The sequence below is a fragment of the Bacillus rossius genome, chromosome 1 (genome assembly GCF_032445375.1).
Source record: "Bacillus rossius redtenbacheri isolate Brsri chromosome 1, Brsri_v3, whole genome shotgun sequence".
Classification (NCBI taxonomy): domain Eukaryota; kingdom Metazoa; phylum Arthropoda; class Insecta; order Phasmatodea; family Bacillidae; genus Bacillus; species Bacillus rossius.
The window spans coordinates 140,861,858-140,885,824 of record NC_086330.1 but is presented as its reverse complement, the minus strand read 5'-3'; the positions used below and the strand labels follow the sequence as shown (position 1 = coordinate 140,885,824).

The following is a 23,967-nucleotide window of genomic DNA, read 5'->3' as shown; positions in this document are numbered from 1 at the left end:
TCGACGGCTATAGAGGGTTTTACCAAGCAACAGACCTTTGTTTTACCTTGGCTCGGACGTCTTCGGCTCCTTTCGGCGCTGAGCCATATCCCCCTCCCCCCCTTTGGCCTTCCGGGTCCCACCATCCTTTTTTTTAGACGATCTAGCCGCCATGATGAGATTAATTCGCGGGCTGTTGGGCTGACTACATCGGCGTCTCTGTCGAGCTGCACCTCGACTAATAAATCACGTGTAGATCTGTCTTCTACTGCGCTATAGGATGTAATCGTCCCGGCCGAGGGAATATTTCCCTAAACTTTTCTTTATCTTCTGTTAGTTAGTCAGCCAACCCGAATAGCTACGTTTTAGTATTTCTTTTAAAAATTTATTTTCTTTGAGCTTCTATGACATCTCCGCATCGCGCGTCCTAATTGGCGATCGCGCAACATGAGTGGAATCATCTGTCATCACCCTGCTTCGGTGAGTCTTTTGCTTTCAATATTTCCCCCATTTCGCTCCTTTTTAGCGGGCTTTTGCCCGATTGATGGTCTGTCTGCGACCTGGTCTAATCTCTGTCGATATTGGACCTTGTTGCAGGCAGGGTGCAAGAGATACCTACCGATTGAAGAAACACCGCCGTCATCCGAGAGTCACCCCTCCACAAATGGTCGTGATGAAAAGTCAATTGAGTGAACCCCAACAAAATTTATTCTGTTCTTCCTGCCAAATTTCACCTGGTTGTGAGTTCTGAAACGACAAAATTTCACAAATCTTGGTGTGCCAGTGGACAGGGGAGAAGTTTTTGTTAACGATGTAAAGTTATATCTTCAGTAATTATGACTCAAGAAGAATCAAGAATCAACCCTTATCGGACATGGTGATATTGTAATTTTTTGCATAAGATTTAAAACCAAGGCAATATATTCAAACAATTTTTGTAAACATTTCACTATGGCTAGAACCTTGTTAAATTTTCGCTAGATTCGCGGTCCGGGCTCGCTAGCACTATAAATTGTGTTCATGTTTTCTTCATTAATAATTGCTAAGATGTTAAAATGCTAATTTGTGCATCGATGGTTAATCTGCCTTGATCTTTTCTGGTAAAATATATTTAAAGAAAAGTTATGCACTACATAAAAGAATATTAATATAAATAAATCAGGAAGCCTATAGATCACGACTTATTTTGTTGTTTTTATTTAATTGAGTACCTATATAGATCTTCCGATCCACTAACTCCCAAATAGATTGTGTGTAGGGAGTTTTTAAATTGTTTTGTTCCCCGCCTCGTGCCACCTCTGGTGATATTCGAATTTTATGTCAATTTTGTAGCTTGTTGCTCAGCTGTTTCCTAGGACTTTTAATAGGTGTTATAACACTAAAAATCAAGGGCACGAGGGGCGTTACATTTCTAATGTGCCGTTATTCCAATTTTATAATTATAATTAGTCATTATTATTTCTAGAACCCTCGTATCTTAATGACATCTGTCTGAATTAGTTGGCGGAAGGCCTATAATAATAATACATAATAAAATTGAGATTAATTATATTTGAAAATAGAAAGTCAAGCTGGAGACTGTCTGTCACTTGTTGACTACTCCAGTGGCTATTTGCAAGTAAAAACAGGGAGGTAAATTAGGTTGATTAACACTGTGGTTAATTATTGGCGGAAGGCCGCAAGGGACGTTCCGGACGTTTATTAATTGCAGTTTCCCACGGGGAAAACTGCTGCGCCCCTACGACGCACTTTCACTATTAAGGGTTGTTCTGTTAATTAAAAATTGCTTAATTACTCACAGCAATTTATCATGCATGAGAACTGTTTGATGGTGTTGGCATATGGACGTAATCTGTGAAGGCACTCACCGGCGTCAACGGCTCGCTTGACTCACGTGACATGAGCTAGGGGTGCGTTCTGTTAGCGGGGTTTAATACTGGCGGGTGGAGGCCGGGCTTTATGACCTTTGGAGGGACGACGACAACTAGGAAACATTTTACATATAAATGATCAACATCCATGTGCACTAAAGTGACTTAAATATAAATACATTCTATACTAATTTGTTTTTTTATTATGCTCTTCATTAGTTAATAAAGTGTATAAATATTAATACATTAAAAAATTTAAGGAAAAATAATTTTAAAAAATGAACCATTTTGCCTGTAATTTTTGTTATGATTTTAAACACAGCTATACAGTTTTTTTTTTGACATTTTATACCATTTTTTACCTATTTATAATATAAACTTTCAGGTGGCCCTAATAATATCACTGAGAATAAACAATCGCAAACCTGCAACAGCTTGGAACTGGCTCCAGAAAGCTGTCTGGGAATGGTTTAGTAATGAATGCAGCAAGGAAACAATAAAAGCAAATCAAATGTTTGAAGTATGCATTTGAATTTATTGACCAACATAATCATAGCAATCACCATAAATGCTTGCCCAATTAGCAACAGACTGCCTTTATGTACCGAACCAAGCAGCTCCCAACATTAACACATGCTCAGTATTTGGAATGTAGCCATTGAGAGATGATTTGTGACATGTATCCATTGGACGGGATTGCATACACGTGACTCAACGTTGACAGGTCACAATGTTGTCACAATGTCATTACAAATACAATCTAGAAACAAGCATTAGTAATTTTCTTGAGTAGGTGCTCTTCCTAAAAAATGAAAGTTAACATCTGAAAATTGTATTTTTGAGTTCTCTTATTCTATTTAATTATTCCAAAAAACAGCATTGTGATATTTCAAGAAGTTTATACACTTTTTAACAGTTGCTTTTGAAACAATACCCTGAAACACAATATTTAAGCTTTTACAATCTTGTTACCTATTTTAGAAAATTTTCTGAAATTTCCTACAAATATAAAACCACAGCTTACTACTTATATTAATCTACTAATTTTTTTAAAGTTAACTTAAGAAACAACTGTCTCAGATCTTGCAACACAAACCAAACTTTCCAAAGTCATAAACATATTTCGACCAATAATCACTGGATAACTCCTGCAATATATAAATATATAAAACTTCAAATTATAACACCTATGAAAATATAACCTCAGAAACACATTTTAATTAAATCAATAAAAATACACTTAGGCTTTTACGATCTTGTTATTTTAGACAATCTACTAACGTTTCATAGAAATACAGAATAAAAATAAGAATATAAAAAAAGCAGGAACCATCCCAGTAGTATTTGTCTCAAAGGATTGGTAAATATGTACGGTAACGGTATCTGCAAAAAAAAAGTGCTAAAAATCTGAAAATACTTTCATTCTACGCTCTTTCACTTCCTCTTTTCATTAAAACCGGCGGAGATAAGAAATTCGAAATACTTTAGGTGATATCGAATTTTTTAATTATCACATTTGGGCGATATTTGTTAAAAAAAAAATTTTAATTCCGAAAATACTTTTATTCTGTGCTCTTTAACTTCCTCTTTTCATTAAACCCGGCGGAGATAAGAAATTATGAATACTTTAGGAGATATCAAATTTTTAATTTTCATCACAATACCTGTGCATTCATGCGGCATTAACAATTGTTGCTTGTTTATGAGAATTTTTTTTTTTTCACGACGTAGGTGAACGACTACATCATTTTCTACTAATGGGAAAGGAATTGTACCCGCCTCTAACTTAGGTGAGTTTTTAACGGTTTCAAATTTTAATGTTTTATTTGTTATTTTGATATTGTTGCGCAAGTAATAAGTAAAAAAAAAAAAATTACGTGAGTTTCTACTGTTCATCCTTTGTCCTGGTTTGTTTGGTCAGGTCAGCTACATTATAAATACTTTAAAACTGAACAACCATTAAAATTAATTCATATTATTTTTAATGTCAGTTTAGTTTGAAAGTATTTATTATGTAACTGACCTGACCTAATCAACCATTTTAGTTCCTACTGTTCATCCTTTGTCCCGGTTTGTTTGGTCAGGTCAGTTACATTATAAATATTTTAAAACTAAACAGCCATTAAAATTAATTCTCATTATGTGTAATGTCCGCTTATTTTGAAAGTATTAATAATGTAACTGACCTGACCTAATCGACCATTTTATTTAATTACGCATTAACGAACACACTGCAAATTAACAAACATTGCGGAGGTTGAAAGATTGCACATGTCTTGTATTGCAAAATTAAAAAATTCAATATCTCCTAAAGTATTTGGAATTTCTTATCTCCGCCTGGTTTATTGAAAAGAGGAAGTGAAAGAGCACATAATAAAAGTATTTTCAGATTTTTAGCATTTTTTTTTCGCAGATACCATTACTCTACATATTTACCAAGGAGGTAGAGAAAACATGGAATTCGAAACCAGAGTGGCCTGACCGGAATTTGAATCTGGGTCCTCTGGAATTCAAATCCAATAAGTGATCACTGCTTCACCTTTCTCCACAAGGCCTTTAGGCCTGATGTTGACCACATGTGGGTATTCTAAACTGTAATATATTCTTGACATTTAAACATCACTTCAACAGTCAAATAAAAAATAGATCCAATAATTCTAAACTGACTTGTAAAACTATCAAAATATATTAACTAGTAAATAATTGCTGTCACCAAACACCTCATTAAAGTATCCTTTAGGCTAAAATATGTTGGCTATTTCTGTTGACCGTTAGAAGTTTCTAGGATCCTTATACTCATAGATGCAGCTTTACGTGATAGAATGAGTCTATTGTGTCCTTTTATGCATCCTCAAACCCTTTGAGGGGTCTGTGACATTATCATTTATTAAAAAATTATAGTTTGTTGTTAGCCAGACAACTGTTGTCTACATCCTTTCATGATTAATTTATTACTGGCAAATTAATTACTAGAACTTGTAAATATTATAATTTCTGACAAATTTGTAAATACAAACTGAATTCTGGAAAAAAAAAAAAAAAAAAAAAAAAAAGGACATCCATTTATGATAAGTTTCTCACCAAATGCAGCCTTGAAACTTACGGATCCTTTGGTTGAGGTTTCAAATTGAAATTGACATGTTACAATTGATATTGGGCTTTCATCCAGTGGCTAGGAGTCCTCCCCTTTCTCTCATTCCCCTCACTCCTTTTAGTCTCCTCAGATCCCTTGCATCTCTCATACCCCCTGCATTCCTTCTTCCAGCCCATTCCACTCCCTCTCTGTCCTCATAAGGAAGATATGCTTCCCTCTTTCTGTTCAACTCCATTCCCTCTGGAGTTTCTACCCGTGATCTCCCGTCCTCTATAACCATCTCTGCATCTCTGAGCACCCTAGTTACCAGCACCCCTACCGCCCTGTCCCTTTATAACCATATACAGTCTGACTAACCTTCCACTCTCCTCCTACTCCCCTGTAATGCTTTCCACCCCAACTCCTTAATCATTTCCATCAAGCTATGCATTTCCCCAGATTTCCCTTCCCTTCTCCACCACATACCCATCACGCAAGTTACTGCTCTACGCTGCACCTTCTCCAGCTCCCTTGCCTCAGACACTAGGTTGCATAAATAAAGGACAAATTTTTACTATTACAAAACAACTTTTGTTTAGGTACTAATAACAGCCATTGTTGTCATATCAAGTATTAGCTAGGCACTTCTGGTGTTGATGGTTTCAACAACTTTCCGAGAAACTAACTCAGCTGATTCAATGCAACCATCAAAAGTTGACTTTGTAAAGCTGTCGCCACCAGCTAAGAGCAAAGGTTCTTCTTCTATTGTCACAAACCCTGGAGTTCCCAAATATGGTGTGACAACCTGTGAGTATCGCCATTTGTGGCACTTCACAGTTTCAGGAACTGGCCAATGGGGGAACACAGTTTTGAAATGCTGCATCAGTTCACACTGCACATCACCAATATTCCTCTCCACATTTTCTTCCCCATACTGCACTGATGTGTGAAGTACAGCTGTTGTTGGCCTATCTGGTTGGTTGCGTTTCATGTTATCCACTGCTGCATACCTAAAAATGCTGTCATCATATATGTACTTTACATCCCACTGTTCATTTATTGTAATATTCTCAGCATAAAATAATCCTAAAGCATACCTTGAACTGAATTTTACACTCTTTAGAGCAATACCTAGATTGATATTTTGGGTAATATTTTCGTTTACAGTACCTGAAAGTTGCAATATTTGAGGTACTGGTATTGTTATGATAACTATATCAAACAATTCTTGTTGTCCTGCTTCACATTCAACAAGCCACTGACCATTTACCTTCAACAATGAAACTACACGACGGTTAAAATTAATTTCATCAAAAACATCTTTCAGCAAATGTTTCACCACAGAACTCATTCCTTTCGGGGCAACGTAATGTTCAGTACCTTCAGGGAAAGTCTTAAGCCCACAACTCGAGCGCTTAAGGGTTCGATTACATGATTATCTAACAAAGTCTTATAAACTTCAAAATGACGACTCTTGTTTTCAGGTAAACAAGTAATGTACTGTGCACCTAGATCAACTTCGCCGCTACCAGATGGATGTCTACTGGTTGACATTCGTCCACCTGTTCCTCTAGCTTTATCCCATGTTATTAACAACAAGGGCTTCTGGCACTGTTTCCTAATGAAATTCCCAATAAGGGAGCTCGTTAGACCTGTTCCGACCAAAAGAACCTTTAAAACCATCACGTTATACACTGTGCACTGACATAGAAATCGTAAAAGTATTTATTTACTATCTGTTACGTCTGAAGACCTACTATCAGCATTGTTTCAAAAACAACCTTGGACGATAACCTCAAAGATACACATTCATGTTTGGCTTAACTTAGGGATCTCCTTCTTCTGGGAGTTGCATAAAATCATTTCATTACAATTGTGGTATATATCGGCAAAGCGGTTCAAATATGAATAGTGTTCAAACAGGTAAGGAAATAAAAATAACAATTAAAAATAAATAAATCATAGAAATAACAAGAATGTGTTACGTAGTTAATCATTGCTACGGTTATTATTTCAACAATCGTGAGTGGCAATGGGCAGTGTTCCTTATTGTGTGTTAAGTCGTACGATTATGACGAGGGCACTAACAATGTACTATATTTACAGTGCATATGTGTTATGTCACACCTTGCTTTGCTTATCAACCGTATACAGAAATCCCAATCAACGTAGTCACTTAACGCAAGAGCTTACTGAGTTATCGAAAAAAAAAAAAAATAATTCAACATTGAAAATCGGAACTCAGCTGACCCTTTAACATCATTTATTCAAATTATTAAGGAAAGAAAAATACACTATAATTATAATGTTTTAATCACATATTTTTTATTTTCTGTGCCGCAAAAAGAGTTCCATATATTTTATTCAGAAAAAAGTAATTACTTATTTATCAGTACTTCCACAGGGGCGTTTTTTTTTTTTTTTTAAATTCCGACTGGATATAGGAAACTAGATAATGGGGACAGTTATTTAAATTGAGTGGAGTAATATGATTACAAACAAGGAAATAATGCTGGGCAAGACATCACTTTCATGATAACCCTCTGCACAATAGAATACAATAAGATGATAAAGGAAGATCAAAAGTATTTAAAACAGAAAGTAAAGCATACTAATCATGAGTAGGTACACACATACTTCTCAGAATGCGGGTCAAACATCAAATAAAATGCTGCAGGCAGATAGGTATATTATTGGCATTCTTTACCTACCTGAATTATATTTGTAGGGTATTGTTTGTATTTAATTACAAAAAAAATAATGTTTTGGTAAATTTTCAGTATTAGGTCTAGTTCCATCCACTTCCTTGGGGAGAACACTAACACACGAGCATTTAGAGATCAACTACAGCCACTTCTACATTCCACCACCAGTGAATATTGAACCATTTGTTGAGAAAAAAATCTCTCTCGGCAATATTGGACTTGTTCGACAGTATCCGTAAGCATGGTGCAATTAATTACAATTTTTTAAATTTTTATTTTGTTCACTGTTTCTCCCTGTTCCTTTGCATTTTTTTTCCCTGCAGGTATGCTAGCAGAGAGAACTTGGGCCTAGACAAGTCCACCAGGCAAAGTGTTTTGAAGGAAATGCATTTGTTTTTGGAATGGGGCGGTGGTTCTGTGGCTGAGAACACAAATCACGGTCTCCACAGAAACTTAGCCCTGATGAGACAAGTACAACAAGAAACTGGGGTTAATGTGATAGCAGGAACTGGCAAGTAAAACTGAAAGATCTAAAATTATACAAATATTAAAAATTATGATCAGGACTTATGGGCCCCACTTCCTGGGTACACACAGGGGCATAGCCAGGAGGAGGAGTTTAGGGTTTCAAACACCCCCCCCTTTAGCGCCAAATCTTTAATTAATTTTTTATTCATCACTCAAACAAATTTCATTTTAAAAATAATAACATTTTTACCATTGGAATATTTAAATTTAAGTACCGAAAACTGCTAAAATAGCACTATTTTACACCTTAAAATCTAAATTTTCCCGAGGGACCCCCGCTTTAATACGGGGGGCCATGCTTCTTAACACCCCCCATACACAAATCCTGGCTACGCCACTGGGTACACATACTGAGTCCAAAGCTTAAAAAGAAAACACAAGATTTGAAACTGCTCAAGATATGCAAGTGGAGTCTGTTTATGAAAAGTATTTAAGAATACGCTGAGGGCAGATGAGTAGACCGGTTTTCATATTTTAATTTTTAAACTGTAATTTTAGGAAAGTTAAAATGGCTAAAATATGTGTTTCCAGAGTAATTTTTAGGTATGATTCTCGAAAGCACTCTAGAGATTTGCATTACACCTTTATCTTCATCTCTCTGCCATCTAATTTTAAGGTTGTCACTCAAATTTCATAGTTGTCCTATGCACGCCAGTCCACACAGCCTTGCACTTGGAGGTGATACTGACGCCGTCCCCGTTGCCTGATCTGAATTTACGTAAATTTAAACTGGTGGGTTAATTTTGAATCTCAAGGGTGGGGTTCCTGGCCTCATGGCTGCAGGCAGGGATGCGGCGACAAAGGACTCCCCGGGCTGTTATGGCCTCCCAGGACGCCTTATTAATGAAACACACACGTACTTGTAGCCGTTTTATTGCGTAGCACAGTCTACACGCCACACGTTCACGTAACTGGCCGCTTCATCGTCGACCTAAGCTCCGCGCACGATGAACCTGTTATGGCTTCTGCGAGAGTACTCGGACGCGACGTGAGGTGTGTGGGCGATCGGTCCCGCAAATTACTTATGAAAACACATGACACTATAAGGACGGCAGGTCCCGCGAATTTACTTATGAAAACACGTTACACTAAATTACTGTGATTAGTCCCGCACAGGAGGATATGCACAAGCGGCTAGTCCGCGGGGTGGCGAAGGCCACGTTAAGCTGGGTACGGACACGGTGGAATCTGGTACGATATCACACACGTGGCCGTGGCACGTCCCAGCTGATGACTCGTCCGAATGTTTGTGGTCGCATTTGGCGCAGTGCCGCCCTGCGTGGGCAAAGAACTATGTCCCGAGGTGGGACGTTATGGCGTGAGGCGCAGGTGCCACGAAGGATCACCTAATTGCTTACGTAAAATATAAAAATCCCTGATGGGATACACATGTTATTAATAGACCGCGCGAGGTTGCTAACGGCCGATTTGGGCCGACCGGGGAGCTGATATAAAAACGGTTTGGCTATAATTACCTATTGCAGTTACAAGATGTTGGCGCGAAAGTTGAAGGCTCCCCGTGCGTGGGCTGCCGGCCCGGGCGAGTGCTGGATGGCGACTGCCTAACCTCCCTGGCCGCCGGGGCCAGGGAGGGGGGGAAATTCCGCGGGAAACTGCGGAGCGCGGGAAGATGAGTTCGGCCAGTTTTGTGAATTATAACCCTTTATAAAATGATTATTGCATTAACATTGATTATTGATGGTTTTAGATTTATTAGTTTCTGTTTATATTATCAAATGCATGAATAAACAATACCCTTGCGCAGTGCCACACCCGGCCGGGCGCTTTGCACACGTAGGAGGCCGTGACTGACGTCACGCCGTTCGGGGCACTGCACTACGTTGCGCGCACGGGCGCGTTCGGGGCGCGGCACTTATCAGGTGTTGAGGACACATAACGGCCTGTGCTCTCAGAGGGAGCACTGACGGCGGCGTCAATACAACACTAGAAACCTAGTGATGTACTTATCATCTTTACTCACCCGGAACATATATGAGATTGTGGAGGGGGTAGGGAGGTTCTAGAGGTCCGGAGCCTTCCCTTCAAGAATTTGAATAAAAAAAACACTAGTGAAGACAGAATAATAAAATTATAGTAACTTAGGTACATAAGGTTACAGAGAGCTTTATTAGTAAATATTATTGTAATCCTTATTGTGGGCTACAATAAATGCATTTCCTCCCACATTTATCCAACCACGTCTCATTCACAAAAGTGGCAAAAATATACTTTGACGCCGACCGCCGGTGCTCCCTCTGGTTCGCACAGGCCGTTATGCCACAACACTTACTCTTAAGTGCGCCGAACACGCCCGAGCGTGATGTCCGCCGAGTGTGTGAAAGTGCGCCGCGACGAACACCAAAGCGACGTCAGCGCCCGGCCGAGTGTGGCAATGCGCCTAATTCATTATATAATTATTCTGTCAAATTAAAACAACTAAATTAATAACAATTTAAAAGAGGATTCATGTAAGGGAAATTATGTCTAATGGTTTTATAAGCATATATTTTGTAACTTGTCTTTAAGTCCAAAACTGGCCGGGTCGGTTTTCCCGCGTTTCACGTGGTTAGGGCGGTCTCGCGCTCAGTTACCGTTGGGAGCTCGCAGGGGTCGGGCGCTCCGCGAACGTCGGGCCATCAGCTCTAGCATATCTTCAACATTTCAGCAATAGTGTAAGTTTTGTAAATCTTTTAATCTGCTCGGCGCCGACCCCAACCCAGTCGCACGATATTTCGTGCGACTCTTAACTTATTAAATTCTTCCCATCAGGGAACTTTATTTTCATATGTAATTCCATGTCCAGTTTAAAGACCGCGTAGTAGTGGTACGCAATTTTCGGCTCATTAGCCAATGAATCGTCATCGTCGTAGATCCTCCGTAATAAGTGTTGAGAATAACACTGACTAACTTTCGCCTTTTAATTATCATCATTCTAAACGTGTAATTTGTAACGTGTGTTTTATCTAAATAACTTTCATTTCCAAGGGACTTTTACGTGTACGTCTCCAGCTGGCGTGTCCACGTAATTTCAGAGACGTTAATATTTCGTAGCAGGCTAGACTGCAAACAATCCTGAACATAGGAACTTTTCTACATATTTACCAGCCAGCCTAAGTTGTGGCAACACCAGTTTCGTGTTTAGCTGCTAAACCTTTCATAGGGACGAGAATCCACTGTTTCAGCTTATCGATATAACTTTGCAATCTATCTTGGTTGCGCGCGCCGTTACGTACAGGGATACCTGTTGTCACAGCGGTCCGACAACGGACGCGGCCAGTATCGGGACGAATGAGTGTATCAATACTGAATAAAGTGCAGTGTCCTGTAACTCGTTTACCATTCATTTACAAGGCGTCCTGGGTGGCCTGAATAGCCCAGGTAATTTCCGAACCGAGACGCGCTCCTGCCTGCAGCCACGAGGCCGAACCCCCGTTAAAACCCCTGAGATCTTTTACAACGTTAATATTTAATTAAAAAACTAAAACAGGCAGCGGGAGTGGCGTCAACTTCTTGCAACGCAATTTGCAAGAAGTCTATATTTAATGCCAGTTCACATACACATTAAATAACGTTAATAAATATCTGACTTGTTTCAACAAAAATTACACAATTGACTTAAGAAAAAAGTATAATAAAAATTAAAATACACAAATTAAGTTTTCTTTTCTCAAGCAAAATCATTACTTATATTTCTATGAAAAAACATTGGCCTTATAAAAATCTACTGTTCCCTGAGATTTTAGTGTGAAAAATTTCTTTTAAAACTCAACATAAAAGAAAAATTACTCATAAAAAATACTTTATAATGGTTTTACTTGACCCCTTCCTTCACAAGATCCTGTTTACAGCCCTGGCCTTAACCCTCCATACCCAAATAGGTGAAGAAGTTGCAAGACAGGAGGGCTTTGAGAAACTTAATTGTTACCTACCTACTTCTGTTATGCATGCCATTCTAATGGAGTATATTATTTTCCTTCTGCAACGTTGTAAATTTGTGATTGGATATTAAATTACACTCACAATGATACCGCACAGTGACACTGGCCACAATAGCTAATGCAGTAGGAAGTAGCATACTGCCAATGTTTAAAGTTTCAATAAAATTTTTGTTTGCATTATTGCCTACATTTTATAACTACGTTGTATCTGTAACTTTTTACTCTCATAATATCCGAGCGTTAATTGGTTTTTGGGATGTGAGGTTCCTTGTGTGCCTCCAGACAAAGTAAAACAGAAACCATGCAGAAATGATAATTGTTAGGAGGTAAATTAATTTTTACTTCAAGAATTAAAGCATCTTTTACAAAACAATAATTAATGCATAAATATTAAAAAACATATTCTACCGCTAGCTTGTAGTTAGTACTTGGGTTTCACAATATTATAAGAGTTGCCACTCCAGCAAAGTGTAAATTTGCATTAAGCGAATGTAAATTTTTGCCTGGAAGCTCAGACCCTGTGACTCACTACGTTGGTAACAATCTTTAGTTTTTAAGGGCGTTAATTTTCATTCCTTGTTAGCATTTTGTGAAATCATAATTTATGTATTCTCATCATTTATTCTTTTTTAATGTTTGAAGACCTAAACAATTAAGTATTTTATTGTCAGTGCAGGATACTACTTGGCTCAAATCCAACCCCACAGTGTTCTGAACATGTCTCAAGAAGACATCTTCAATGTCATCATTACCGAGATGACGGAAGGCTGCCTGGAAGATTCAACAGTCAAGTGTGGATTCATTGGAGAGGTCGCCAGTGACTGGCCCATAAGTGGTTGGTAATATTGTAAATGGCCTGTTTTATAACTCAAAACAATATACTGGTATCCAATTATGAAAATGTGCACATGAAAAATAATTGCTTTGGGACATAGCTCAAGTTGATTTTCATTGATTTGCTAACCAGGGCTTATGTTAACATAGGGCATCTTGCACCAATTTTTACACCCACACTAAGTGAATATCTGTAATTATTTATGACACAATAACAAATACACGGGAGTATCATGTAAAATTTTATATAAATAGCCTACAAGAAGGAAGCAGACATCATCATGTAAATGGAGATGGATCTTACGGAATAGAATATTGACAATGGCATGCATGCAAGCACAGATCCGTCGTGATTAGTTCAGTAAAGCCCAGCTATTTTATTTGTAATGTGCAACCAATAGAAACAGAGCATTGGGTTGTGGTGGTAACCATGTTTATGTTTTAAATATGTTAAAAGTTTTTTTGCTTACAAGAATATCTATTGTTCTATGATTATTTTTATTATATCTGTACATCCTGACAGTGTTATTTTCTCATATCTCAAATTTTTTTCAAATAAATTAATTTATAGTAAACATGAAATTCAATCTCATTGATTGCTGTTTGTCAGTCACACTCGTGCGGTCCCGTCGTTCCGCATCGCGCCACTCGCATGGGGGAGGGTGTGGCGTGGTTAGGTGTCATTTTAGAATATATCTAAATAAAGTAATGATGTAAAAAATAAAAATCACATCGGGTGTGAGACTCCCGCGGAGGCCGGCCTCGTCGCTATTAAACCCAAGGCCGTCTTTCTGGAATCGACTAGTGTGGTTGTGATGTGTCACGTCATCCCAGGTCGACCTGATGTCGACGCATCCAGAATAACGACACTTATTCATGCCACTACACGCAGAATTCTGAGGCTGCCAGGGGACAGATAACAGTGCAGAGGAAGGAGAGAGCGGGCGCAGGGGGGAGGGTGTGTTGGATAGGCAGGCCGCTGGAAGGCCCGAAGGAATGCATGTGTGATGTCAGTGCCATGCGCGGCCACCTGGCACCTGGTGCACACCGCAGTCTTTCCTCCCACGTTAGTAACAAATTCAAAATATAATATTAAATTAAAAATCAGAAAGGTACATTAAATTATTTTTAAATTATCATTTACCAATGTAAGCACTAAATAAAAATATGCATTAACACTAAAAGATTTTCTCCCTCTTCAGATTTTGAAAAGCGCAGCATCCAAGCAACTGCAGAGGCACAGTCGTCGCTAGGCTGTGCTGTCAGCTTCCACCCCGGGAGGGATCCCAAAGCTCCTTTTGAGATCATTCGCCTATTTCAAGAGGCAGGTGGAGATGTCCAGAAGGCAGTCATGTCACACTTGGACAGTACGTATGCATGCTACTTTGACACATTGGAGAAACGTTACAATTGTACAATATATGTCTACATTTTAAGTGTAGATTTGTAGGCCACTTTAAATTTTAATAAATTTTGGAACAGACCTTTTTGAAGTGGTTGATTTGTACATGCAAAGTACCTATTTATACAAACCCTCAGACAAATTTGTGGGTTAATTTGACAAAAATAATTTTCAAGACAAGGTGAACATTAATGTGGACATGAAAACTTTTGTTCCACTTCCACCAGAGGATTTATGAAATGGCAAAGTGATCATAGAAGTGAAAGCATTACCATGCCTATATATCAACATTCCCATAATTTATTTTGCAAAGCAACAGTTTCTCACCATGATTGGTTCAGAAAACTTCAGAGTTTAAAGCACTTTAATATACAACTTATAAACTTGCAACAGCTCTAATAAAACATTTTTACAATAATAGTGTTCGATACGTAACTTATTAACCATGTGTAATGAAGAGTTTAAAAAACAATGAGAATGAGTACACAGATGTAGTCTAAACAGCAAGATACAAGATACATAGATTAATTAATAACGCCAATGGAAACAGATATAACATAAATTAGGGTGTTTTTTGTGAAAACTAAAATATATGAGGTTCATACTGGTTTTAATTAACTCTCAACTGGAAGTTTGAAATGAGAAAGAAATTGGCACAGTGAATTCATGTTTCAAAATTAAATAGAATTCTGTTGAAGTAAGATATGTTTTGAAATACTAATTGCAGTGAGATTCATTATTTCAAACTAAACACTTAACAACCCGAGAATCCCCCCTTCCCCCAAACATACACAATCACACGGATGGCTATCTGGGTAGCAAGCAACACTGCTATGAGTTTGACGTTTGCCGAACAGGAACCCTATCTCAGTCGGAGCAGCTGGAGTTTGCGGCGCTGGGAGCGTATTGTCAGCAAGACCTGTTCGGCACAGAGTGCTCGTACTACCAGTTACACCCGATGTACGACATGCCCTCCGATGCCCAGCGACTCAGCAACGTGACAGCACTGCTCAGAGAGGGCAGGGAAGACCGGGTGCTCATGTCTCATGACATACACACCAAACACAGACTGGTCAGTACCCATACTAATTACACACGTCGACCGATTATCGTCTTCTTACCACAGAGCCAAACAATCTGCCAACAGCACTGTCAAATACAGATGGTGTAAACAATGCCTTGCGTGTTTATTTACAAATGAAACACAAAACAATCATTTTTATTACAATTATTATATTAACTTTAAAGCAGTAATTTGTCACAAAACAATTATTGAAACATCAAACAGTTTAAGTATAATGAAACTCTGACAATGCCAACGACATACATTTTTGACAGTAATGTTGGCAAATAAACAGTTCAATATTAGAACCATAGTTTTTTTTAATAATGCAGTTTAAATCTATCCTTAGTCTATGTGTATCCAGTTTTAAGAAGGCAGAACATGCTGTAAATCAGCTCTGCTTCATAAACAAAGAAAATAATATACAAGCAAATACACATCTGAGAGCTATAATTCATGGTTGAAATGCCAGGCAGATTTTGAAAGTTTTGTGTGAAAAGTATGTAAAAATATGTTATGTAGACCAGCTTCAAATTTTGAGATTTTGCCAGCGAATTGAACATGGCAGAATTTTATTCATATACAAACAGACTCATACAAACACACCACGTGTGTTCTGTCACTTCTCCATTGAGGGCAGCACCAGCGCTCTCTCAATTCCCAAGTTGAAAAAATTAAGAAACAGCTTTTCAACCTTCGTTCAACATGAGAATACACAAATAAAATCACCATCATTGAAAATTCTTAATTTATAAATACATTTCTGAGAAAGTAGCAAAATTTCACCGAGCAAATTAAGTATTTTCAAAAATTATGATTTTACAGTTAGGTTGGAGTCTTTAGTTTGATCATTGTTGTTTACGAGTCCATCCTTAAAGTACCTTTTAGCCTACAGGACCCTTGATAGTGCATCTTAAAGGATGTCAGCCATTTTCTTTGATTTTCCAAACAGTTGCGAGGATCCTCACAGAATCGCAGATGCAGCTTTTTGCATTTTTTCATGTATCTTTATATCCCTCGAGAGGTTTGTGGCACTATCGTTCAGTAAAAATGTAACAATAGTCTGTATCTTGTTCATCCAAGTGCTGACCAAACCATTTTGTGTTACTAGAGGACTGTTAAATGGTTTAACTGAAAGAGTAAAAATTGAAAATTGCATGAAAAGTGTGAGAAATATTTGTAAAAGTCAACTGACTGCAAAAAAAGCATCAGGTTGTGTTTTCTCACTGAATGCAGCCTTGAAATTGAAGAATCTTAGGGTAAAGGCTGAATTGGTATTTGAAATAGCATATGTAATGTGTATATATTGTTACGAGGGTACTAGAAGAAGGCAACGAGGCATGCCAGTCAGCCTGATGCTAACCAGGGGAGGCCCCACCTCTCGGACAGGTAGCACCAAAGCTTCTGCGGTAATCTGATTAGGAGTGGCGCTTCTCTCCCTGTTTCTCAGAGCCTCATCTGCATGAAACTCCGTAACTAGGACGCTATGTCCTCGGAGCTTCGAGGGTTAAGTCAGGATTACATATGATGATATGACACTCACTTCAGAGGGCTACGAGACCTTTCCAGTTCTGGGACGTGGCAGGTATTTAAGACGGAAGCCGGCCTGCGTAATGTAGTGTGAGAGTGACAGGGGTTGGTGGTTGACACCGGCGTGTGTGTGGGCTAGGTTGGTGGTCTTACCGGCGAATCCTGAATTGATCTGTGAGGACAGTGAAGTGAAGAGGGCTTGGTGAGCAAAAGTGGACGATGAGAAACTGGCATCGTGTGCGAAAATTGGTGCATTGGGGACAGAAGCATCTGGGACTGTGCTGTGTGTGGCAGACGAGCAAGTCGTGCATGGCAGTGTTTGGGACAGAGGTGCGAGGTAACAGACGAGCAGTAGTGAGAGCCACTGTCGAGCCGAGCTCCACTGGTGAGAGTAAATTGTGGACTTGAAAGAGTGATTAATTTGTGGGCAGACATTTTAAGTGTTTGAATAAATAATAGTGTAAATATTAGCTAAAGAAAAGATCTAGTTAATTAATTGGGCTATCCTTGTGTCTTCCCACACTTTTAACAATATTTATAAGTGACTAGCTGACCCGGCGAACTTCGTACCGCCTTAGCGTAGCAATGATGCACTACTTTATTTTGTATAGCTGACCTATCTTAGGTATCAGTACCTATTCAATTTGAACTGCAATCTATAATATCCTCCATATAAAAATGAATTCATAATTCCCTGGTATCACTATAACTGAAAAGGACCTTACTAATTTAATTAAATAAAAAACAAAATATATATTGTCAAAATAGTGTTTATTCCATAGGATTCAATAATTCCACTAATGTTTTTACAAATTGCTATTGAACAACTTGGCATTTTTAAGTAAACAATGAGCTCAATACCACGCGCGCTCTATAAATCAACTAATAGTCTCTGTACCCCTCACTGCTTCTCTCTAATCTAATGCTTTTTGATAAACTATATTTTTAGTTTTATGTTCTGGCGCGTAAATAAATAATGTTGATGGTTTTCCGACACGGGAACAGGCGACATATAATTGGCCATGTGAAAAACATGGATTTTCTAGGTTGATGCCACATACACTTAGCGACTGCCCTTGCGATTTATTTATTGACATTGCAAATGCAAGCCGCACTGGAAACTGTAAACGCTTAAAGCTGAATGTCATAAGGTTACTTTAAAAATATTTATATTGTACAAAGTGTTGGGTTAGTTTGGAAATAATTTTATAAATGGTGGTTCAGTATTCTTAAATTTTCTAATTTTCCGTTAAATTTTTTCTTTCATAAGAACCTTCTCGTGACAATAACAAACACAACAAAAAAAGAATTAGTTAAATCGGTTCAGTCATTTACGCGTGATGGCGTGACCAAGGGAAATAGGAATTCATTATTCTTAAATTTTCTAATTTTCCGCACAATTTTCTTAATTTTTTCTTTCATAAGAACCTTCTCCTGACCATAGCAAACACAACAAAAAAAAAATTAGTGAAATCGGTCCAGCCGTTCACGCGTGATGCCGTGACCAAGGAAAACGGGTTTCATTTTTATATATATAGATTGTGGCAGATAGCCACTTTAATATGATGTACCAAAATGATAGTAAAAATGAATGCACTTAAAAATTGTTATACATACTTATTAATACAGTGTAACCTCGTTACTACGAGAGCTGACAATGGTGGGAAAAATCCTCGTAACTACGAATACTCGTAATAACTGAACACAGAAAATTAAAGTCAAAGTTAAGATTCCTGAACCTTTAAAAAATGTCTTAATTTTACACCGTAATTCGAAAATGGCGCACTTGAGTGAAAAACGCATTGAATATAAGTTGTAGCAAATTAAATTCCAAATTGAAAATGTCTCTATGATTTTTTGATTGGTTTTCGTTTTAATTGGGAATGAATTGGCCTGACGCATGATGGAGCAAGGGAACACAGCTAAGATAGCAGCTGGGGCCACGGTCGTTACCTGAAGGAGGAAAGGTAAGTGAAGCGGAGAAGGGAAAATAAAAGAATTGCGAGAAGAAGGAATCGCGAAGGGAGGGGCGAAGGCTTCCTTTCCTGTGTAGGCTGGTTTATTTTTAGATTTCCCCCTATAGTGAAAGTCAGCGCAGCAGCTAGCAACTAGGGGAGAACCTTGGCTGACGTAACACACACAGACGCACTCTACGGTTCTTTAAGCGCTGCCGTCATCCGGCCTCTGTAGAAGGCCCGGGAAGTACCTGACGGGCGCTACGGGCGTCGGTGCTGCTGTTGGCTGGGGGGGAGGGGGTGGCGCCAGGCTAGTGGGAGGGACACTAGGCCATTGGTAATGGGTTGCGGGTACTCTGCCCCCGCGTGCCCCGCCAGGTACGTGGCTGGTAATCTACCCTGAAACTCCCTACTTGGCTGTGAGGCCGCTCGGCCGTGTGGAGGACGGAATGGTGCGGAATAATCGTAGACGACACAGTTTACATTAAATTGGCTTTTAATCCGGACTTCTCCGGTGGTACGCATGGGTACGCTGTACTCCCTACACATACACTACGTGGTGGCAGAACCGCTACAAAAGCTATGATAATGCGCTATGCAACGTCTGAGCCGTTGTACAATTACACTAACACATGCTGATTACAAAACAAAACACGACACTAACATAATACTGTGAATTTGCCGCCAGTCTCGCGGGGACGTGATTACTAGTTCGCTGGAGATGGCCAGCGCCGAAAGTTAATTGTCTTAGGAGAGCTCAATGAGCGTGATCCTAAATTCTATTCTATACTTACGTGAGGTTCTAGCCGGCAGGCGTATGCGCGGCGATCTTAACGAAAACGAGTTGGCTGGAGTCGGCCACTGCCGAAAATTGCGTGATCCGCAAAATACGTGAGCAGCAATGAATTAAAAAGGTTTTGTTATTAAATCAAGTGCAGAGTGAACGATCGGTGGAACAAAATTGAAGGCTGCTTGCGGACAGACAGTCTTGACCCGGCGCGGAGTGTAGTGTTTGGAGACTGCCGAACATGGCCGCCTCGCAAGGGAGGGAAACTTTCACCTCCTTTGTAAAAAAAAAACTTGTATCAACTTAATTTGCTCTATTATAAGCTAAAACACATTCCAGGTGATCAATTAAAGGGTAGCACGTGGTAATTGGGTAATTAAGGCTTAGCAACTGTTTTATAGTATTTAATTATTTGAATTGTGGCATCAAGTTAGCGACTGTAAATTTATTAACATATTGTCTCACTGTGAGCTGTTCTAGTTGGATTTCTCCTAATCTGACTCAAACATTGTCACGGGCACTTTAATTAAGACCAGTGGCCGCGGTGACTGGTAATGAGGTTCGTTGTCTACTCCGTGCGTGCGGTGCTCGCACGGAGTAGCTACAACGCAGTTGTTTAATGCTTGTGAATTAATAATTGTGTCCTAATGTCTTGTTCCTTAATTGTTTTATGGGGTGGAGCCCACTGGGTTTTGTGCCCTGAAGTTTGAGTGTAGTGGAGTCATGCCCGAGGCGCTCGCCTGACTCATTTCCCCCGCTGGGCTAGGGGTGCACTCCGAAAACAGGATCTGGTACTAGCAATGCGGAGCACGGGCTTAGAGGCCATGGTCGGGACGACGTCACCACAGCGGTGAACGGTAATCAGTTTATACGTCCTGGTTAGGTTATATTTGTGGCCAGTCTCACTATAAGCGTTTCATCTCTGATGCATTTTCCTCTTCCCCCCTCCCTTTTTTTGCGAGCCTTTGCGTGCTGCTGAAAAATTCCTTCACCCCTTGCCGGATGTGCCTTTTCAAGCATCTTTTTTCAATGTCAACCTTCAACCTAGGGTAGAGAGAGAAAGAGACAACAAAGAGAGAGGAAAATGCTGGGGAATAATGGGATGAGGAAAAGAAAAGGAGGGGAAGTAGCAGTCGCCTCAAGCGAGAGCCAATAGAGAGAGAGCGCACGCATGTTGTTAGTCACCACACTCCCACCCACAACCTCTCCTCTTCCCCCCTTCAACCCTATGGCGGAAAGTAGTGGAACGAGAGACAAGGCACGTGGCTTGTCACCAGTCACGCCACTTCCTTCCTCGTCACTCTTTTAGCGATCTTTGTTATAACTGCGTGAACTTTTTTTCAAGATGCCATTTAAATCACTCGTACTTACGGAAGGGCCAACAAGGAAACACTCGTAATTACCAGACAAATTAAGTATGATTTACGTAGTCTGACGGTGCATTACAAAACTCTTGTATCTTCGAAGGTCTCGTAGTATCCTGTACTCGTAATAAAGAGGTTCCACTGTGTAAGCATGTTACAAGTGCAACTCTTCGAGCTTTACTTTGATTTATAAACACATATCCAAATACCATCATGACCACCATCAAATCATCTTATGACTATTTCAAATCACTTCCTGAAACATTGTACATTTGCTATTAAATACTTCTTCCCAAAAGGATCTTATATATTATTTCTCTAGCCTGTTTTTATGTCGGTCCGTGAGATCATCATTATTCCTTTATCAAATTCCATGATTTGAGATTTAAAATCAACTAAGAAGAAGTCCTTTAATGGATGCACCGATTTTTTGATAGATATTGAATCGGATTCGATAAATATTGAATTGGATATCCAGGTGAAACATCAGCGTTTGCATATTTTCTTTTAAATTGCACTTCCGTAATAATAAACAGAACTTATGATAAAGAAATCTTGGAGGATCCTTCAATTTAACCAAAATTTCCACCAAAAAACCACTTAACTAAAACTTCTGGCACGTCAGACTTTTCTTATAAGTAAGTACTTTTGAAATTACTGTTAATATTTTGTATCACAAACATAACCTACAAACATAAACTCTTACATTTACTTCCCATAGCATGAGTTAGTATTGAAGATATGTACAACAAAAAAATTAACAATGATCACATCATCACTTCCAACATTGTATTTAAAGAGGTTTTGTAAACGCGTATATTATAGGTATGTTTGAATATAATACTTCTGTAAAAAAAAATTGTGTAACAGCTATTTGTACTGATGTGTTCAATTACATGTCTTCTTTTGTACCAACACCTGTTTACGTTTTTCTATTCTTCTTCGAAATGTCATTCCTCCCACATTTTTAAAGAATGGAATGCCAAACAAAACAATTTGGTGCACACTGCGGAATTCCGCACTGGTCAACTAGTTAAAAACAATTTCAGTTTGATGCAGACTAACTAGGTATTGGAACTACAGTAAACTCGATTATCCGGGCCTGGATTATCCGGTTTTCGGGTTATCCGTGCTTGATTTTTTTATGAAGTTGTAAAAAAAATGACGGGGTGTAGCTACACCGCGACTGCGCTGCACTATTTTTATTTTGTTTTATTGCTGTGTCAGAAAGATATTTACCTGACCCTTCAGACCTACATTCCCCCGCTGCCTTCCCCGTCAATTTGTCACACTCTAAACCAAAAAGGAATGCCTTGACTGCTGCTTCCGGCTCAATTCCCCCCCCCCCCCCCCCCCCCACACTTTTTATTTTCTTTTCAAGCGTTCTTTTCATAGCGCCCCGCCATGCTAAAAAAAAAAGGTCCCTCTACCTCCTTTACCTATTGGAATATTGCATCATTAAAACCTGTAAAGCTACACAAGAAGAGTGCTTGTGTTTTTTTTTGCCATACACACACACACACACGCGCGCAACGAGGTCTCACACGCACCAAAGGAACATGGCTCTCGTACACACGTACAAACATGTGGGGGTTGGAGAGGGGGGTGGTTTAGGAATTTCCCCTCTACCGGCCGAAGCAGCCAGTACCACAATGGGAGGGGGAGGGCTTCTTGAAACCGCCGAGCGAGAGAGAGAGAAAGGGAGCATGTTGTTCTCCACCAGACACCCCTTCCTCACCCCACACCCACACCCGTCAACAGCCTTCATTCTTTCTCGACAGCTATAGCTGCGAGTTATGGTCCACAGCCCCGGCGCCAGCATAGTTACGGCCCTCTCTCGCTTTGCAGCCTTAGTTTACTGCGTGAACCTTTTTTTCCTTCCAACTAACGGTATTTTTCCTTGTTTGAAGATGCCATTTAAATCACTCTTTCTTTCGAAAGAGCCAACAAGGAAGCACTCGTAATAACCAGATTAGTTTAGGATTACTATTTACGTAGTCAAACTGACGGTGCATTTCAAACCTCTTGTAACTTTGAAGGTCTCATAGTATCCCTTACTCATAGTTATGACTGTAAAGTGCATCCTAATTTTAATAGGCGGAATTAACAAGAAACAATATCTTGCCGCGCGAGGTAGAAAAATAAAATGCAATAGCTGGATGGGGGGGGGGGGGGGGGGAGGAAAAGGTGTATAATATTGTGCTGTGGTTCAGACACTTATTTTGTAGTGACCCCGGATAATAGGTCGTTAAAAGGGTGGAGGGAGATGCTGAGTTGGGACTGCGGCCGCTCTCCCTCCCGTAGCAATAAAGGGGACAGGAGAAGGATGGCGGCAACACAGTGCCAGTATTGTTTACGGTCCAATAAGCTGGGACACGGTATACAAAGCCTTTGCTTGTACTCATAGAATTCTACTGAAGACACTCTTTTGCCAGTAAATACACCATTTTTAAGTGGTGGAACGGATTATCCGGGTTTTTTATGGGCATTCAATTATCCGGGCATCGGAAGGTCCCAATTAACACGGATAATCGAGAGTTAACTGTACATAAAATTTTGCACCTATTTCCCTATATGTTTGCATGGTACACTTTTGAAGTAAACTTTTTTTTTTATTACTGTTTCAGATGGACTATGGAGGCCATGGGTACGCTCATATTTTGATCAACATTGTACACAAAATGTTGGCCAAAGGTATTCCCCAACAAGTAATCGATAAAATAACTATTAAGAACCCACAAAACTGGCTTTCTATAAAGCAATAATCCAAATAACATACATTTTGTTCTGTGCCAATTCTAATTAGTCATATTTATTGTTTATAAGCTAACATGTATTTAAAAGCACTATGTTATCCAGTGTTTCCATGCTTTGGATGTACATCTTGATTATATATAAATTAAATAACTACGTATAAAGTAAGGATACTGCGTTTATC

The 23,967-nt window shown here is 39.2% G+C and overlaps 2 protein-coding genes across 6 annotated transcripts; one reads left to right on the top strand and one right to left on the bottom strand.

Moving 5' to 3' along the window:
• Positions 1-2,364: 2,364 nt before the first annotated feature.
• On the bottom strand, positions 2,365-6,940 carry LOC134546225 (renalase-like). Its single transcript, XM_063388857.1, is given in 2 exon segments — positions 2,365-6,313; positions 6,316-6,940. Coding segments are annotated over 2 exon segments (1,044 nt in total). The 5' UTR covers positions 6,607-6,940; the 3' UTR covers positions 2,365-5,560.
• On the top strand, positions 6,729-23,967 carry LOC134546224 (phosphotriesterase-related protein). 5 transcript variants are annotated; one of them, XM_063388851.1, is made up of 7 exons: positions 6,729-6,846; positions 7,704-7,863; positions 7,952-8,139; positions 12,771-12,929; positions 14,131-14,295; positions 15,188-15,402; positions 23,657-23,967. In XM_063388851.1, the coding sequence occupies exons 1-7, from the start codon at positions 6,828-6,830 to the stop codon at positions 23,792-23,794; spliced, it is 1,044 nt and encodes a 347-aa protein (XP_063244921.1). In that variant the 5' UTR covers positions 6,729-6,827; the 3' UTR covers positions 23,795-23,967. The 5 variants fall into 5 exon arrangements, with proteins under 5 accessions (XP_063244921.1, XP_063244923.1, XP_063244925.1 ...); XM_063388853.1 differs by lacking the exons at positions 7,704-7,863; positions 7,952-8,139 and having other exon boundaries at positions 6,823-6,846; positions 12,766-12,929; positions 23,657-23,965; XM_063388855.1 differs by lacking the exons at positions 6,729-6,846; positions 7,952-8,139 and having other exon boundaries at positions 7,797-7,863; positions 23,657-23,965.

What these genes read in the sequence shown, in the direction of transcription:
- LOC134546224 (XM_063388851.1), top strand. An exon ending in CAGTGACTGGCCCATAAGTG is followed by an intron (nt 12,930 to 14,130) that starts GTTGGTAATATT and finishes CTCCCTCTTCAG; the next exon opens with ATTTTGAAAAGCGCAGCATC. An exon ending in TACACACCAAACACAGACTG is followed by an intron (nt 15,403 to 23,656) that starts GTCAGTACCCAT and finishes TTACTGTTTCAG; the next exon opens with ATGGACTATGGAGGCCATGG.